The sequence below is a fragment of the Nyctereutes procyonoides genome, unplaced genomic scaffold (assembly GCF_905146905.1).
Source record: "Nyctereutes procyonoides isolate TBG_1078 unplaced genomic scaffold, NYPRO_anot_genome, whole genome shotgun sequence".
Taxonomy (NCBI): domain Eukaryota; kingdom Metazoa; phylum Chordata; class Mammalia; order Carnivora; family Canidae; genus Nyctereutes; species Nyctereutes procyonoides.
The window spans coordinates 13,955,357-13,972,593 of record NW_026575133.1 but is presented as its reverse complement, the minus strand read 5'-3'; the positions used below and the strand labels follow the sequence as shown (position 1 = coordinate 13,972,593).

The 17,237-nt window shown below is 37.2% G+C and overlaps 1 protein-coding gene across 11 annotated transcripts in view; it reads right to left on the bottom strand.

Annotated features, from left to right (window-relative positions):
* Positions 1 to 1,444: 1,444 nt before the first annotated feature.
* Positions 1,445 to 17,237, bottom strand: part of ADD3 (adducin 3) — a 117,646-nt gene continuing 101,853 nt past the window's right edge. For 10 of the 11 annotated variants that reach the window (XM_055300098.1, XM_055300097.1, XM_055300106.1 and 7 more), the window contains 12 exons: positions 16,001 to 16,152; positions 14,967 to 15,047; positions 13,974 to 14,123; positions 13,129 to 13,272; positions 12,917 to 13,015; positions 11,604 to 11,786; positions 10,755 to 11,012; positions 9,144 to 9,263; positions 8,592 to 8,678; positions 6,016 to 6,139; positions 4,298 to 4,393; positions 1,445 to 3,687 (listed from right to left, as the gene is read on the bottom strand). In XM_055300098.1, coding sequence (XP_055156073.1) covers positions 3,395 to 3,687; positions 4,298 to 4,393; positions 6,016 to 6,139; positions 8,592 to 8,678; positions 9,144 to 9,263; positions 10,755 to 11,012; positions 11,604 to 11,786; positions 12,917 to 13,015; positions 13,129 to 13,272; positions 13,974 to 14,123; positions 14,967 to 15,047; positions 16,001 to 16,152 — 1,787 coding nt within the window. In that variant the 3' untranslated portion in view covers positions 1,445 to 3,394. The remainder of the gene's footprint in view (positions 3,688 to 4,297; positions 4,394 to 6,015; positions 6,140 to 8,591; positions 8,679 to 9,143; positions 9,264 to 10,754; positions 11,013 to 11,603; positions 11,787 to 12,916; positions 13,016 to 13,128; positions 13,273 to 13,973; positions 14,124 to 14,966; positions 15,048 to 16,000; positions 16,153 to 17,237) is intronic. The other variant, XM_055300108.1, reaches the window with a different exon arrangement.

The following is a 17,237-nucleotide window of genomic DNA, read 5'->3' as shown; positions in this document are numbered from 1 at the left end:
ACCTCACTTCAAAAAATTGTTTCAACGTGTTCTCCACCATAGGCATTAGAGTCCTTCCTGGTGGTATTTGTATTGGTAAAATAGGACTTGCTGAGACAACAAAGTTGAGAATAGTCTAGTGAAGAGAATGATAAGCAACAAAGGAAAGGTCTTCCAAGTTCTGGGTATTTCACAACAAACATGGTGCCTACCGACTAACAGTGAAGTTACAAGCAAGGACTTACTCCACAGAGCGGATTGTTAGGTCTAGTGCACCCTCTAGTGGCCAAAAAGAAGATTGTTCTTTTACAAATTTTTGGTCAAGATTGCAATTTGATGTGTATGTATCACCCTCAAGTTTAAAAAACAACCAGCTTTGCCTTTATGTGGTGGTGTTTTTTTTTTTTTGCCTATGTTATAAAAACAAAAAAGCTAATGTTAAGAGAAATCAATGCTGTCACAACTGGATCCATTCAGTTCGACTCCTTGAGTGAAGATACTAGAGGAAAAGGTAGAGGCAGCATACCTTTCATGCTATATATTGACTCTCGAATATAACTTAAAGTTAACTGTCTTTGTTGCTTTATGCAAGGGAGTTTTGAAATGAGTATTCTTCTAAAGCAGCAATTTTTCACCACAGAGTTATTTATAAGCCGAAGTAATAATTAAATATGCCCAAGACTATGAATCTATTCTTCTCTGCCCAAACCCTTCATTTTTATAATGGGTAATTATAGCAAAAACTTCAATTAACCAGAACCCTCAATTAACATGATTTCCCCTCTTGCACTCTATTTTTAGGACAAAGTGGGGAAAAAAATCACAAGAAGTCATTCATGTGAAGGATTGAGTTTGAAAATCTTCTAGGATGAATTATGCTAAGGAGAAAAAACCCAGAATAAAATTACATTCACACCTTGATAACCAGCATATATGAGATATATCTATAAATCATCCAGAGTTGGAAGGGAATAGATTTATTTTGAATGTTAATGTGGTGGAACTGTAACCTATTTTCCATTCTTTTTACTGTCACATTGTTACATAAATAAAAAGTCAAAGAAAAGGGTAAGTATTATAAACTCAGCACATATTCTGCAACATTTTCTATTCGGCATCCATAGATCATAACAATAGATCTAAAACTGAGAATCGGAGTCCTAAGTCCTTCAAAGATCTTTAGATCCCAGAGATATATTTGTGGTCACCGTACACTATCAAGACAAAGAATAGGACACTAGGGGAAGATTTCTTTTAATGTGAGCTGAAACAAGAAGGGTAATTTTTACATAGTGGGTTTTTAATTAATTTGAAAATAAATTTACCAGGACTGATTACTGATTCAGAAGCAACAGTCCTACCCAAAAATCTCACTGTGTTTTAAAAAAAATTTCTTTCAACATTCCACAAAGTAATACAGGCTAAGGAACCACCCCTGAATTGAAAGCTCATGATACCAAATGCATCTATTTAAAATACTGTTTATTTGTGATTTAACATTAATTAGCATTACATCTAAGAGCAATATCAGATAACATTTATACATTTTCCACAGGACACAGAGGTTCATTGGCTCATTCTTTATGCCAAAGCAAGTAAATAGAGGCATTAGCAAAAGGTGCAAATAGTTCACTGTTGCGTTTAAAAAATATTTATGCACATTGCATTCATTTAAGATATATATATATATATTTAAAAAGTTATGGGAAAGCATAGTTCACAGGTTACTGTTTCTACATACATTGTAATACAACATAAATGATGTAGAACGTAAAAAAAAATCCTCAAATACAGAATTAAGCAACTGAAAGTTTCCACTAAGATATTAAAACACTGATTCCAGTAGTTAGTGAGATCTAGAATGAAATTTCCAGGCTCTGTTTCAACTTTGCATCATCATACACATACAAACAGAACCAGACCTAGAACACACTGTAATCAATGTGATTTTTTACATGCCAACTCACCCTCCAGAAACACTTTGGATTATTTTTACCCACTGACCATTTCGGATCATTGATTTTACATTGATTTGTGACATCACTTGGGTGAAGGGGAGAAAAAACTATATTAAGTCTAGGTTTAAATCTGTATTTACATTAGAAAGAAAGTTAAACTGAAACAAGATAAGAAAACTTTGTAAAAATTAAGAAGTGGTAGGTTTTCTCACAGGGGGATTAGACCCACTGATTTCTTCTAGTGCTGCCTTCTAAAGATTCAGAAGCTAAAAGGAATTGACCTTTTTAAAACTCAAATATCAACCAAGAAATACAATGATTTTGGCAGAGTAGAATTTCAGAAATTTGGGACATGTTTCAAATAAGCTATGCTTCAAATCCTATCAGGACTATCAAACTAGAATTCTTTGTATGACACCACTTTTGTTCCCTTCATTTTTCACTTTCTCTCTTCCTTTTCATTTGGTTACCATATGAGAGCTTCTTCATTTGTTAGCAATACTAAGAAAAAAATACATGATAAGGTTCAAATATGGATCTAGTTATACCTTGAAATGTTCTAGTCCCCTTTTGATACCAAGTCCCTGGATTCTTGAATTATATTTAAGTATACTTAGTACCAAGCAGCCTTAAATATGCTCTACTGTTATATGATTGGCTAATATGCTTATGATGCTTTTATAATGAATGGTATACAAACATCTCAACATACAAAAATTGTTTTTTGCCAGAGTTAAACTAAATAACCCATGTTATGTGTACAAAATCCCCTTTGTTGAAAAATAAGGGGCTTTCTAAACTAATAAAAAAGGAAGTTTTCAAAAATTATAGTTTACTAAAATGATTTTTTTTTTTGGCAAAGAAAGTTACTTCAGGTGAGGAAATTTTATACTATGAATAAAATTCCAAATGAATCTTTTCTTAAACTTTTTAAAAAAATTATGTGCCAGTGTATACTAATGCTATAGATTCTTAGAAGCTTTTAAAGCGTTCTGTTAATGCCCACTGAAACAATGGGAACCCAAAGGTATAGTCAATAATGGTGGTAAAAAAATTATAATCTGATTACCCAGTGAAGCAGCTGCTGAGAAATAAAAATTCTCTCACTTGTTCACTGGTAATTTATTTCCAACAGATATTATGCAGAAGGCCTGAAGTAATTCAGACAGGTATCTGTTTGTGGTGAATTATAGTAATACTTCACGAGGGCAGAGCTAACTAAAACTAACAAGTGTTTTAAAAATCCAAAATCTTTTTCGGAGATATAAAATGAGAGATGAATTTGAAACTCTTTCATAATAGGTTTTTCTTTTAGAAAATCTCTTTCCAGTTCTTAAAGTCCAGTTTGCTACATACCCCCAATCTTATCTACCACTGCTTATTAATAATCAACTTAAATGTGGTATTTAGATGTGCAATGTCACATTGTAATAATAATAATTATAAAAAGACTTTAGTTAGGCTTCAACTTTCTCCTTTTTTTTGTTCTTTTTCAGAAAGGAAGGAGTACGGAATTTCTTCTTTTTCTTGGATGGTGATTTTGAAGGTGAGCCTTCAGGTGACAGGACTTCTTCAATTTTTTCTGGAGACTTAATGGTAATCTCGATGTTCTCTATGGTCGTGCTTGTAGTTAACCTACTCACTCGCTTAGCGAGCTCATCTTCAACATCATGCATATCATCCTTGCCATTCACTACCGTGACAGGCACTTCCATGGAGATGAAGCTCTTGGAAAATAACTCATGGTTTTCTACAAAAGGGGAAGGTGGGGTTTTTTGGTTATTTTATTATAGTTAACATCTTTGCTTTATTTTACAAAACTGAAATGTTTTAGCAATGTACTAAGACATTACTTTAACTTCAGTAAAGATAAATTATTATCTTTGGATCTATTAGCATAAAGCTAATTTTCTTACAAGGTATAAAGGGGAAAGGGACAAAGTTATTAGACCAAAGGATGAAAACTGCGTAAGGCTGGTTTCATGATTTGACACTTTCACTATAAATCAAGTCAGGATAAATGAGGAAGACAACATGTATTTTTCTTCAATTTTGGTCATTTGGCAAACAAACTGAAAAAGATTTCATGCTTCTGATTGGAAGATGTAAGACCAATCACTTTTAATTTCACAAATTCTTAAGAACTACCGGCTGCCAAAATCCAGATTAAGGCAAATCAATATAAACGCAGAAGTAGCACACCATTTAATAAAAAAATATAAAATTATTGGGAGCTTTAAGTAAAATCCATGGCAAAGTTATTGCAATCAGGCATTCAATTTCTTTACATAAAAACAAATGACAGAAGACGAACTCTTAAGACTAACTCGGTGAATGCTATGGGAAGTTACAGTGAATACCTTCTAATTTTTCAGGGATATTTTGCGGTGACTGGGTTTGAGACTGAATTTGTGAAACAGATGAAGCGTCATCTGAGAGTAATTCCTGCTCAGCATCTGTTGGATGAGAGTTTAGTTAAAAGCCATGCAAAACAAAGAAGCGTAAGATCTCAGGGAGGTCAGTGCATATATCAAACACCTGCAGACATGTGATAAACTCTTCTGCAATGAGCTGAGCATGCTAACAGCTTTCCCATATATCAATAACTATGCATTAAGAGGAGGTTAATGTGTTAACACTTCTGGCTGCTAATAGCAAGTTTACATACATGCTTTAGTAAGGAAGCATGGCTACTGACAGCCCAGGCAAATAATATGTATGCATTTAGCTTTTGCTAGAGTGTTAGAAAACCAAAATATATTGAGCAGCCAGGTGAAAATAATGATGAAGTCTCACCAATGATGCTACATTCATGAGGCAGAGTGCCTCACTGAATTTTTGAACAATATCCAATTAGTGATTCCTGTCAGAGCAATATTAGTGAGCTAATTCAGAAGGCCATAATGAACGTGGAAGAAACTATTTATAAAAAAATATATATATAAAAGGTGACGGTTCTAGAGTATATATAGTATTTATTACCTGGCATCTTTAGGCTTTCAAAAAATGAGAGATTAAAAAAGGGACACTTAACAAAATAGGAAAAAAAACCACAGAAAGTTTCCAACCTTAGGTTAGAATAAACAAATTCAATAATACCACTTAGAATATTTAGTATAATCACATTAATGAGTCAGGATGACTCCCTTTTGTGACAAAGGCACTAACATACTGATAAAAACTGTGCCCTGGATGATCCCAGATGTTAATTTCTTCTACACGATATCTAACATGGACTGCTTGGGGTAAAAATTTAAAAATATTTAAAAATAAATATCTGTTCTGCTTTGGGTAAAAATTTCAATTGTATGTTGTAGATGGTCTTTTAAAGCAGAGGCTCTTACCCTCTTTTGGGGCTACAGACTTCTTGTCCCTTACCTTGAATGCCCCCTTTCCCCAAATGTGTATCATACAAAATTAAGAATATATTTTTTAGATGGCTTATGGACTGTCTGGAGCTTATACAAAGACCCAAGACTGAGAGCCCCTGCTATAAAGAATTTCTTATTTTTGAGGGGAAAAAAAGGGAGCTAGTATTTAATTAACTGGGGTTTCATTAACAACTTTTAAATATAATTCTTACTTAGGGTTCTGAAGTCAGAAAAACTCAACCTCATGACAGTGCCCATATGCTTAAAAAAAGTCACATCAAAATTTTGTCAGTTTGCTTTTAATACTGGCACCTTGTGATACCCAAAAACAACAGAGATTTTACAAAGTATTAAAGACACTTAAAAGACGCTGTAATGTTTAAATCTATTACTGTATCTGTATTTATTTTAGCTGATAATTCTTTACTTATCTGTGCATTTCACTTTACTATGGGAGATTTTTGGTAGCCATCCAATTGCTTTCTGAAGAAAACTGTTTCCTCTACATGTTAACATACATGGACTATGGTGGCTCTTTGTATTTTAGCTCCACCCATACTCAGTAAGGTCTGCGAGAGATGATATAGAACAATCGATTGCAGAAAGAATATTTAAAAACAAAACCACTGACTGTCTTCTATCATCCAACTCAAGGTGCTCTACTGTTAGTAGTATGGTTAACAGGCTTAATCTGAAAATGAACTAACCTTCCAGGCCTTGCTGTTTACGTTCGATTGTCTTCTTATACTCTTCAAGCTCTCCTTCTGTGAGATGACTGAAGGGGTTGGGAGGAGCTGGTGGGGCCTGATCATCATCTTCAAATTGCATGGTCTTGCAGAGAAAAAAACATTGACAGATCAGAGGCTTATTCTTCAGAACTGGGTTAGAGGGGCACAAACATAGCTGAGGGCTCCCAGAATGATGGTGGGAGACTGGGAGGAGACTGAAAACTCTCCAGATAAATTAAATGGCCTCAGATAAAAGTAGTACAGATATTAACATTTTGGGATTCCCCAGAGAAATAACCAATGACCCTATAGCAAACCTCACCAGTTCCCAAGCTCTGCACATACCCAGAGCATTTGACTGGTTTTCAGTGTCCCATTCTTAAATATACACAGACTACCATGCATTACCAGACACCTGAGGAAAGCTTACAACATGGAAGGGAGAAACCAGGACAAGAAAAAGGGAACTCAGAAGAAACAAGGACAATAAAAATCACTGAAATTTAAAATTGATTCCCTTAGAGCAGTAAGAGAAAATGTATCCATGAAAAATTAGGATGTTATTAAAAAAGAAACATTCATGGGGCACCTGGGTGGCTCAGATGGTTAAACATCTGCCTTTGGCTCAGAACAGGATCTCCAGGGTCCTGATATGGAGCCCCACTTCCAGATCCCTGCTCAGTGGGGAGTTTGCTTCCCCCTCTCCCTTAGCCCCTCCCCCTGATTGTGCTCTCTCTCTCTCTCTCAAATGAATAAATAAAAGATCTTAAAAAAAAAAAGACACATTCTGGGAATAAGAAGTCTTAAAAAAATTTGTTAAAATATATCAAAACAAAATTAAATAGAAGAATAAGAAAATAAAGTCAACCAAATCTCTCAGAAAGTAGGATAAAAAAACAAAGAGATGGAAAGTGGGGAAAGAGAAAAATCAGAGGCTCAAAGAGGCCCAACTAACAGCAAATCTTGACAGAAGAGACTAGAAGGAAAAAAACTACTGAAGAAATAAATTTTTAAAATTCCCAGAACTGAAGGATAGGACTTTACAGATTGAAAAGGGTTACTGGGGGATCCCTAGGTGGCTCAGAGGTTTAGCGCCTGCCTTTGGCCCAGGGCATGATCCTGGAGACCTAGGATCGAGTCCCATGTTGGGCTCCCTGCATGGAGCCAGCCTCTCCCTCTGCCTGTGTCTCTGCCTCTCTTGTGTGTCTCTCATGAATAAATAAATAAAATCTTAAAAAACAAAAAAAAGGGTTACTGAATGCTAAGAACAAAGACTAAAAGAAATCTACAAAGCACATCATAAAATTTCAGAATGGCAGGGATGCAGAAAAGGTCTAAAAGAATAAAAAAGGGCCCTATATAAAGTCACATGAATCACAGTGCTCTTCTCCTACTTCTCAACAGTAACATGGAGTTACGGACAACAGAGTGATGCTTTCCATAGTTTTGAAGTAAATTATTTTAAACTAGAATTCTAGGTCTATTATATGAACATTTGAGGGTAGGACACAGGATTTGAGGCTGTTACCTCCTATGTATTCTTTCTCAGAAAGCTAGTAAGAAGATATACTCAATGATAAAGGAATAAGTGAAAAAACTGGAAGACACGATGCAGGAAACAGGGATACCACACAGGCAAGAAGCAGAGGAATCCTTGGGTCAGCCTCTGCAGCTGGCCTGAAGAGCAATCAGTCCACATCTGTACTGCAATGGCAGAGGAATGAGAGATTACCTGTTACCTTTGACCCTCTGGAAAATAATATTAAGAAGGGCTTTATAATGTCTCTGAAAAGTTTGGGAAGAACTAAACCAATGTACCCAAAATACTAAGCGTATAAAAAACAGAGGCACTTATTAACTCCAGGAGTCAGAGTATACAGAAGAAAGGAAATGTAATCATGGGATACTACCTGGCTCAGCAGTAAACATTTAATAATATAAACACTGAAAGCTGATTTAACAAAGAAACTGTAATATAATCTTTCCCCCACATTTTCTCATCTCTGAAATTGGGATTCATCTCATGATTGATGGCATCCTACAATTATGATTGTCAGGGGTTTTCTCTCTTTTAGTGATATACAAAATAATGGTACTTCTTACAGTCAATGACACTGATTCAAGGAAATCAATCGAGGACTAAAATTAATAGACTAAGAAAAAGCAGAACAAAGAAGCTCTTTAGAAATGTGGAGGTAGGGGTGCTTGGGTGGCTCAGTCAGTTAAGCATCTGTCTTTGGCTCAGGTCATGATCCCAAGGTCCTGGGATGGAGCTCAGCATCCCGGGGCTGTTTCCCCTGCTTGTGTTCTCTGGCTCTCTCTCTCAAATAAATAAATAAAATCTTTTGTTTTTTTTCTTTAAAGAAAGAAACATGAATGCTAGAAGAAAGTCCTTGCCCTTGGAAACTGGGAGTTCAAAGTGACATTTTAAGTCTTGCAATTATTTGACTTTTTAACTTGTGCTTATATTAATAAAAATAAGTGTTCATATGTATAATACAAAGAAATTAATGTGGTAGAAGAAAACCAAAGATCATACGGCTTCACGGACTTACAGAAGGAGGTTTATCCACAACAATTCCAGCAAGCAATTGAGATTGGGGTCCTGCTGTTTTCAAGTCATATCGGTTTTGTTCTCGAATCTGAATTGAAATACAATAAAAGGTTCTTAGGGGCAACTATGCAGACGACCTTTACTCTCTCTTTTCCCAGAGGTTTGCTATTTGATCACCCAGAGCCTTTCATTCCTGCCTCCACAAAATCCTCTCTGACCATCCCAACAACTCACATTCATCTCTTCCACTCTTCTTAATGGGTGATTTCCTATTGTCTTACATGGTTCGAGAATTACATTTTCCACTAATGCCAGGGTTCAATTTCACTAATACAGCAACAATATGTTTAATACTACTTCTCTGTGTGAGCCCACTCACCAGTGACTAGCACAGAGCTGGAGGTATTCAATACAAGCTAAAATTATACTGAGTTTCAAATTCTTCTTTATTCAACCCCCCAAGTACGGTATTAATTAGATTTAATCTCACTAGTGATTTGAACATAAAACGGTATAAAAATGCCTCCCCTGGCCACAGAAGACCACATCTTACCTTATTTCTCTTTTCTAGTACCTCATTTGGGTTTGTGTTTAAAGGAACAAACTGATTTGGATCTTCAATTTTGATAGGTGTTCCACTACTAACTTTAGAAGAGTCCTCTGCTCTCATCCACTAAAAAATAAAAAAAAATATATAAATGAAGCGTTGTGTTAAGGAAATATAGAAGGTTCTTGGTAACTATTAATTGACTCAAGAAGAGGGAGCATACGCTGCCAATATTTCAAAGAATTTCACGAAGCAGTATTTAGTAGTCAATCACTGTCTATCTCATACTACTTAGAAAAAACGCTCACCATCAGCACTCACTTAAAAAAATGTGATTACTATTCACATGACTACTCACTTTATGGCTACTTAAATTTTCTCCTTTTGGGGATCCCTGGGTGGCTCAGCAGTTTAGCACCTGCCTTTGGCCCAGGGCATGATCCTGGAGGCCCAGGATTGAGTCCCAGGATCGAGTCCCATGTCAGGCTCCCTGCAGAAGCCTGCTTCTCCCTCTGCCTGTGTCTCTGCCTTTCTCTCTCTCTTTCTCATGAATAAATAAAATCTTCAAAAAAAATTTTTTTATCCTTTTGGCATTTTCAAATACGATGCTCAAATATTCCAAGAACAGATACAGAGCTTGATCTTGTATTAATTCACACTGAGAGATGGTGCCTGCATTGAAGTTTCTTCAACTGATGGCTAAGTCACAAACAGGACTTGAGGAATCCCCTTACGATTGTTTTCGAGACTTCATTTTTTATTTTTTGGATGCTAGAAAAGGCCAACCCTCTGACCAGCATTTTACAAAGAGGGTAATTTGGTAGTAACTCCTAATATAATAGAACGATAGGGATGGAAGTCTTATAGAATTCTTCTTCACCCCTTATTATATCACTAAAAGAAGGCTATTATATATCAAGATTAATAATGGTTGGCTATCAGTCTTGTCAATAAAATTAATTCTGGGAAACTTAGGAGTTTAATTACTAGGAGATAAGAAATCTTATAGACTAAGGAAAAACGCTTTCAAGCGTAGGCACTTCCATATCGAATGTTACTAATTTATATGACAGGATGAACTAATTTTGAGTATTTAGAGGATATTTGGCAATAAACACTCTAAACTTAAAGCAAATCTGAAGCAAAATGTTGAAAAAGATAAGACAACCCATTTCTCTCTCTTCAAGATCCTGCCTAAGGATAACTATGTGCAGTCATTCATGAAGCTTTGGCACTATTACTTGTCAGTAACTTTTATAGCTCTGATTTCACTGGGATAGTACAAACTGCAAAACAGTATCAAGTAATGGAGTAAGAACAGGGCTCCAGAGTCACTGTATGCATTCAAATCCTGACTTTACTATTTACAAATGATTAATCTCTCTGTGCCTCAGTTTTTACATCTATAAAATAGGAAAGAAAAATCCTCAAGAGAATTAAATGAGAATTCATTTATGGCTCATAAAACAAAGTATTCTGTACAAAGTTTATATCTGATAAATGGCAGGTTATTATTATTTTATTCTGCTTTTCCAATTTTTTAATGCAGAATATTCAATTAATGAGTAAGCAGGCAAAATATTTAGTAAAGGCAAACCACATAAAATAGTGACATACTGTGATTTTGGTCCTGGGACTGGTTTCACCATTCCGAGACTCTTCAGGCACATTCACTTTCATGTAAGTATTTGGAGAGTTCAGCCATCTTGTTTTCTCACGCTGCTGTCTCTGTGCCATGTACTTGAGAGGAGAGAGTGGCACTGTGTCATCCTCAAAGGAAAAGGCAGTCACAGTTGCTGGGATTTCCACATCACTCTTGTGCCTGGGCTTCTCTCGAATGAGAGGATGCCTATAAGCATAGCCAGTTCTATATCCCTACGAGAGCAAAAAAACCCACATTTGAAACAATCAAACATGTACCAAACACAGCATTTGGACTCTTAAGTTCTTTATACGAATGATGAAAAAGACTCATTTGTTGAAAAACAAAGGGGAAAATACCTTTCAAACCCCATATAACCTCCACATAACACTACAGTTCAAATTAAGCAAATTTCAAGATCTGGTTAAAACGGATTCCAGCTGACAATGTGATTTCCACTCACACAACTGTTCCTGACAAAGGTAATTTCAAAACTGCTGACCAGAAACATTTTCCTAGCTATTTTCCAGTTTTCTGGAAGCCAAATCTCAGTGCTCATTTAAGTCTTTGTTCCTGGGTCTGAAGGCAATCTGTCTTCTGACCTTAGTGGAAGAGGATAAAATCTAAAGTAAGATGACATTTGCATGTTTCACCGCATGGTTCTTAAAAATGTGGTAAAATTACACTGGAATGCCTCCCTAGGGTCAAACTCAGCTCCCAGAGGCATAAAGAGGATGTTCCCAGAGAGTCCAAAGGGAGATGGAGGCATTCGCTTTTGAATCTGAAGACATGAAATCCAAGTTTACGTTCAGTTTTTCACCTACCAAATTATCCAGAGTCCTCATCAGCCCTTCAAATTCAATCTCGCCAACCTTCCACTTTTGATGGGAACCCATATTCACTCCTCCTCCTCCAGATGCTGCTACAGTGTAAGTGAAAGCTTTATATTTTTGAGGATCCAGCACAAGCAGATTGTCTACTCCACCTGCCCCTGCTAATGCCCGAACCTGTAATCAATGGCAAAATAGAGATGTACAAGACTGTAAGGATTACAGTATTTTACACCTTTAAAAAGGCATAATTTTAATTCAGCAAATACCTGTAATACCTGTTCAGGCTACTAACAACAAAAATAAAGCAATATACTTGTGAAAATAGGCAGCTGAAGTATCTTTTCCATCTATCTGAAAAAGATACCTTCCAGAATTCTGATCCTCCCTGATGGAAAACACATTTAGAGCCATTCCTTTTAGCATATTTCAAGAAACTGAATTCTCTTGCCAAATTTTAAAGTTATCTTGCAGTTTTCCCATGGTTATCCCCCTTTTTTTTTTTGCTGGAAGTTATAATTTTAAAGGAATATAAATACTATACTGTGAATTTAAGGATATTTAGGCAGAGGAAGTCAGCTCATTATCTTAATCAAGGTTTTCATAGCTTCATTTAAGAAGAGGAGGAAGTACTGCTGAAGCAAAAAAAAAAAAAAAGTTGGTTCTTAAGACATTAAAATTGACAGAAGAGTTTTTTCCCCTTTTTTTGTGGCCTTTCCAATAAATTAAAATTATTACTATTTGCTTCAAAAGAACCTTCTTGAAGATAGAAATTAGGTCTGTTAAAAATATATTCAGCTTCTCTGAGGAAAAAAGTGGTTAATAACTATCCAACCTATTATAATAAGGCTGAGGCTGTGCAATTGTTGTAAACTGCATGAGTTCATAAAACTTCTGGCCTTACTCTTACACTTTTTATGAAAGTAGTTATAATACATTTGATCTTTGATGACTGACAGTGGCCTTTGTTTCTCAATTAGTACCACACCACCACAAGGTAAAAACAGAGATATGTAGAATTATACTATCTTAAAAGTAGGATTATAGGGGAAATGATGTTTATGAGGTACTCAGATTTGAGTGTGTGCATCTATATGTGAAATATTTTTTCCTCCTATTTTCAATTCAAGAGATAACTGAGCTGACCCCCCCTTTTATCCAAGTAAAGCAGAACTTCTGTTAAAAGCTTAACAAAACAAAATGCTACCAACCAATAGGACTTTGAAAATTAGTAAATACAAAACCCACCTCAACAAGCAAATTATAAAGCAATACAAAAAAAGTGTGTGTGGGATAATTTTTCCTACCTGAATCTCACAGGCCATCTGCACATTAAATATATAATGAAAAGCCTCCTCAACTGTTTCTCCAAGGGCTACCACACCATGATTTCTGAGCACCAGCACCTAAAATAGAATCCCAAAGCAATCACTTTAAATAACTGGCATAGCTCACACTGTTTTTATCAACAGCAACAGCAACAAAAATAGCTCCTTCGATAGAAACTCTACTTACATACCTTACAACTTGGCCCCAGAACTTTCTGCAGCTGAATTCTCTCCTCCTGGTCATCAAGTGACCCTTGGTAGTCATAATAAGCAATTTCTCCCAGGATGAGGGACTCTTGAGAAATTGGAAGGATCCCACACTTCATGGAGGATACCTATGTGATTGGGTCCATGTCAAGAGGACACAGTTAGTTACTAATTACACTCTGATTCTAGGAACCTGATTCTTTAGTCAGCTCAGGAAGCACTCATCTATTCACTGTGTTCACCATTCCAGCCCATCTCCCACTTTATTTATATATTTTTAAAGATTTTATTTATTTATTCATGAGAGACACAGAAAGAGAGAGAGGCAGAGACACAGACAGAGGGAGAAGCAGGCCCCATGCAGGGGGACCGACGCGGGACTCGATCCCAGGTCTCCAGGATCACGCCCTGGGCCAAAGGCAGTGCTAAACCACTGGGCCACCTGGGCTGCCCCCATCTCCCCCTTTAGCTCTTCACTTCTTCCAGGAAAAAAAAAAAAACAAAAACAAAAATCACAATTTAGGGGACACAAGTCAATTTAAATGTTGTGCCAAATATTATGAAAGAAACTTTGCTCCAAAGAACTCAGTACCCAGTTATTAGCTGATTAGTTAAAAATGCCAATACTATCTCTCCAGTTGTTTCCTACAATGTCAGCATTTGATCCAAAGGAACTTTCACTTTCTGGGTATGCAGAAATTAGTATTTTGAATGTGATTCTGAATGATGGGGTGTGAAAGAGTGCAGGTAGTAAAGTATCACATAAGGGAAACTGTGAAAATAATACATTTCCCAGAGCCATTGTTGATTTTAGCCTTCAACCACTTACAGCTGCTGTTGCAAGTGTATGGATGTGTATCACACACTTAACATCCGGACGTGTTGAATAGATTGCAGCATGGGGACTGAAGCCTGTGTGGTCAATTTTCAAATTAGTACTTCCCTGATCAACCACTTCTCCTATTATATTGACTTTCACCTGGAAAAATCAGAGAGACATATTTAATTGGTACACACATATCAAAGTTTGCCTGTGGTCCATCAGCTAAACCAGGGGGGTGGCAAACCTTTTTGTCAAAGACCAAACAGTAAATATTTTAGACTTTGTGGGCCTCTGATGCAATTACTCAACTCTGCCACTTTATTTAGAGCCATAAAGAACTGTAAAAGAATGGTTATGGCTTTGTTTCCATAAAAATTTATTTACAAAAACAGGTAGTCTGCAACAAAACTCTAAGTTTAGTAAGAAGCAGTTTCTAAAAAGCCAAATATGTTTAACTCTTCACTAAAGGTCTGGACAAGTAAGGCATTTACTGAACTGGCTAGAAAATTTCCATTTGCTAACATGGCAGCACCCAGAACCACTGTAGTGCCTGCCACTCTAGAGGCCAATGACAGTGGCTACGAGATAATCATGGAAAAATAAAATGCTACACAGTCAGACCCTCTGCTCACACCAACTGAAATTTGCTGACCTCTACCTATAAAATACACATACACTTGTGTGTGGGTTAAAAAAAAAAAATTCCAGCATGTATAGGGCGGAAAAAAATGCAAAAGATTCCCTTCAAAACATGGATAGGTTTACTGATAATCAGACCAACTTCATTAGTCTCTTCAACTACCTTTTCTTGATCCCTAAAACTTCTCTTAAAAAAAAAAAAACAAACATCAACATAATTTTCTAAACTCTTTCCTGTTCATTAGCAAACGTTTTTTCCATCCATACCCTCTCTTGGTTCTGTCCTGTACTAAAAACTAAAAGCTGTCAGAAGAGCACAAAGCAGCATAGAAAAAGTAACACAGAAATTAAAATTTATACCAGATTGGAAGCTGTGGCTTCAGAAAAAGACAGACCTCTAGGAATTATTATTATATGGTCTTGCTCCTTACTTATCCGCACCTGGAAGAAAGAGAAAAAAAAATAGAGAATTACTATGAAGGTGTTTGTATTTTGCAGTGTGAATACTACTGGGAATATATTTGCAGTGAATAACTATGTAAGAGATTGCAGGTGGAGGGAGGGTGGTGGGAAGTAATGTGGAAATTAAAGGTGTGCAACAGGAAACTTTCTTTGAAAAGTTTTCTTTCCTCAACACTCAAGCGCTTGCTAAAAATTTCTGACATAGTTTCTCATTTACTGGACTTACCTGAATTGTCATTCTGGGAGCTCTAAGGTGGCTCAGGGTCAGCTACATTCATGAGAAAATATGAAACGAATGTGGTAGGGACTATAATCTCAATTTACAACACGGAAATTAAGAGAAAAGAGCAGAAGAAAGAGAACTGAGTCTCTTCCTGGGAAGGAGCTGAGAGGGAGATGCAGGGCAAAGGGAGGAGTGGCCAGAGGGAGAAGAGCTGCAGGAAGATGGACCTTGCAGCCCCGCCACTTCCACCATGGTAGTTTCATACTTTTTTGCTTCCAAATACGGTCTGGCTTTCAATTGTGACAACATGAAAACAGATGACAATGAATGGAAGAAGTATACTTAACTAAAGCCCAGGGAGGAATCTTCTCCGACCCCAGCTACCTTCTTGGCCCCAAGTGCTTTTTAATGACACTCACACTCAAATATAATTAATATGGATAGAGAAAATTTTGCCAGAAGGATTTCTTCTCGGATAGGTTCTACAGCCGGTTTGAAGTACAGGGACAAGGCAGACAGAAAATGGAGAGGAAAGCTAGGTCAACTGCAGCCTCTCCCTTGGAGAGGTTTAAATCAGGAGTTGGCTGTAACCCAGCATGCAAGATTCAGAAGATGAAGTCTGACGGGACTTAGGAGTAAAAGAGAGAAGAGTACAGCTGCCTTCTAGCTGGGATTTCTAAAAAAAGGAATTGAAAGTCAAAGGACTCACGGAGATATATGCATTTGCCAGCTGTGCCCATCCAAACAAGTCCACAAGTCTGTACAGGCTGGCAAGCTTGCAGCGAGTCAGTTTTTCTCCCTTCACGTATGAGGATGTATCTGCCCCAGGAAGGTCATTGATAGGTGTGACCATGCCGAGACCTAAAAGGAAAAGTTATGGGGAGAGATTCTCATCAAGTAATGTGGTACCTAGAAGCAACCTGAGTCTGGGAGTGTCCCAGCCTTGTAAATAATGATGGGAAACTTCTCAATCCACACAATGTTTCATTAGGTTATCTTCCTCCAGAGAAGTACACAGAGAGTTAAAATGCGCATCAGCAATCTTTGCTATTTCACCTAGTACTGGACTGTGAGGGAGGCAGGCTCAGGCCACCAGGGGAAAATGACCACGTGATCCCAACGGCCAAAGTGTTATTCATACTGAGGTTATTGCTAATTTTATGATGAAAAGATCTCAACAGAAAGCTACTTTCCTAATAGCCCTTTTGACTTTTAATCAAACAAAAATGATTTAAGATGGAGAAGAATGCATTCAAACTGCAGTGTGCCTTCAGCTGTCACTAGGCAACAAAATCTAGTCTTGGGCTTTAGTGACCCAACTGCTAAACTCCAACTGTGACCAAATTCCACTTTTTCTCAGTCTTCGTTCTCCTTGACACCATTCACCACCTCTTCTCTGGAATTCTTCTGCAGGCCTGTGTGACACCACCTGGACCTCTCATTCCCCTTTCACCTGCTGCTGCTTCCTCCCTCAACAAGCTCTCTTCTCTTCCTCCTACTTGTGACTCCTTCCCAAAGCTCAGTCCTCCACTATGCTCCGTTCTCAGTTTATTCTACCCCAGGAAAACACTACAGACTCCGGAGTCTACAGTTGTCACTTCTGTGCAGAAGACAGCCTGATCTCCATCTGTGACCAGGCCCTCCTGCCCCCATCCCCTTTGGCTGGCTGCTTCTAACTGCCTACCACACAATAACATACAAATTAAAAAGGTCTAAAAGGGTTTTATTTCTCCACTTTTTCTTACCTTCTCACTCCTCAGTCTTCTGATACTGATGGTACTACAGTTCGACAGGCTCACACAGGAAATAACCTTCCCTGGGCCACCACATGTAGTTCATCACCATATTCCATCATCCTTTTCCTTACAAGTTTCCTTATTCTACATCCTCGAGTTCAGGCCTCACCTCACATGAAATGCTGGCAATAAGCCTTCTCATTCCTGTCC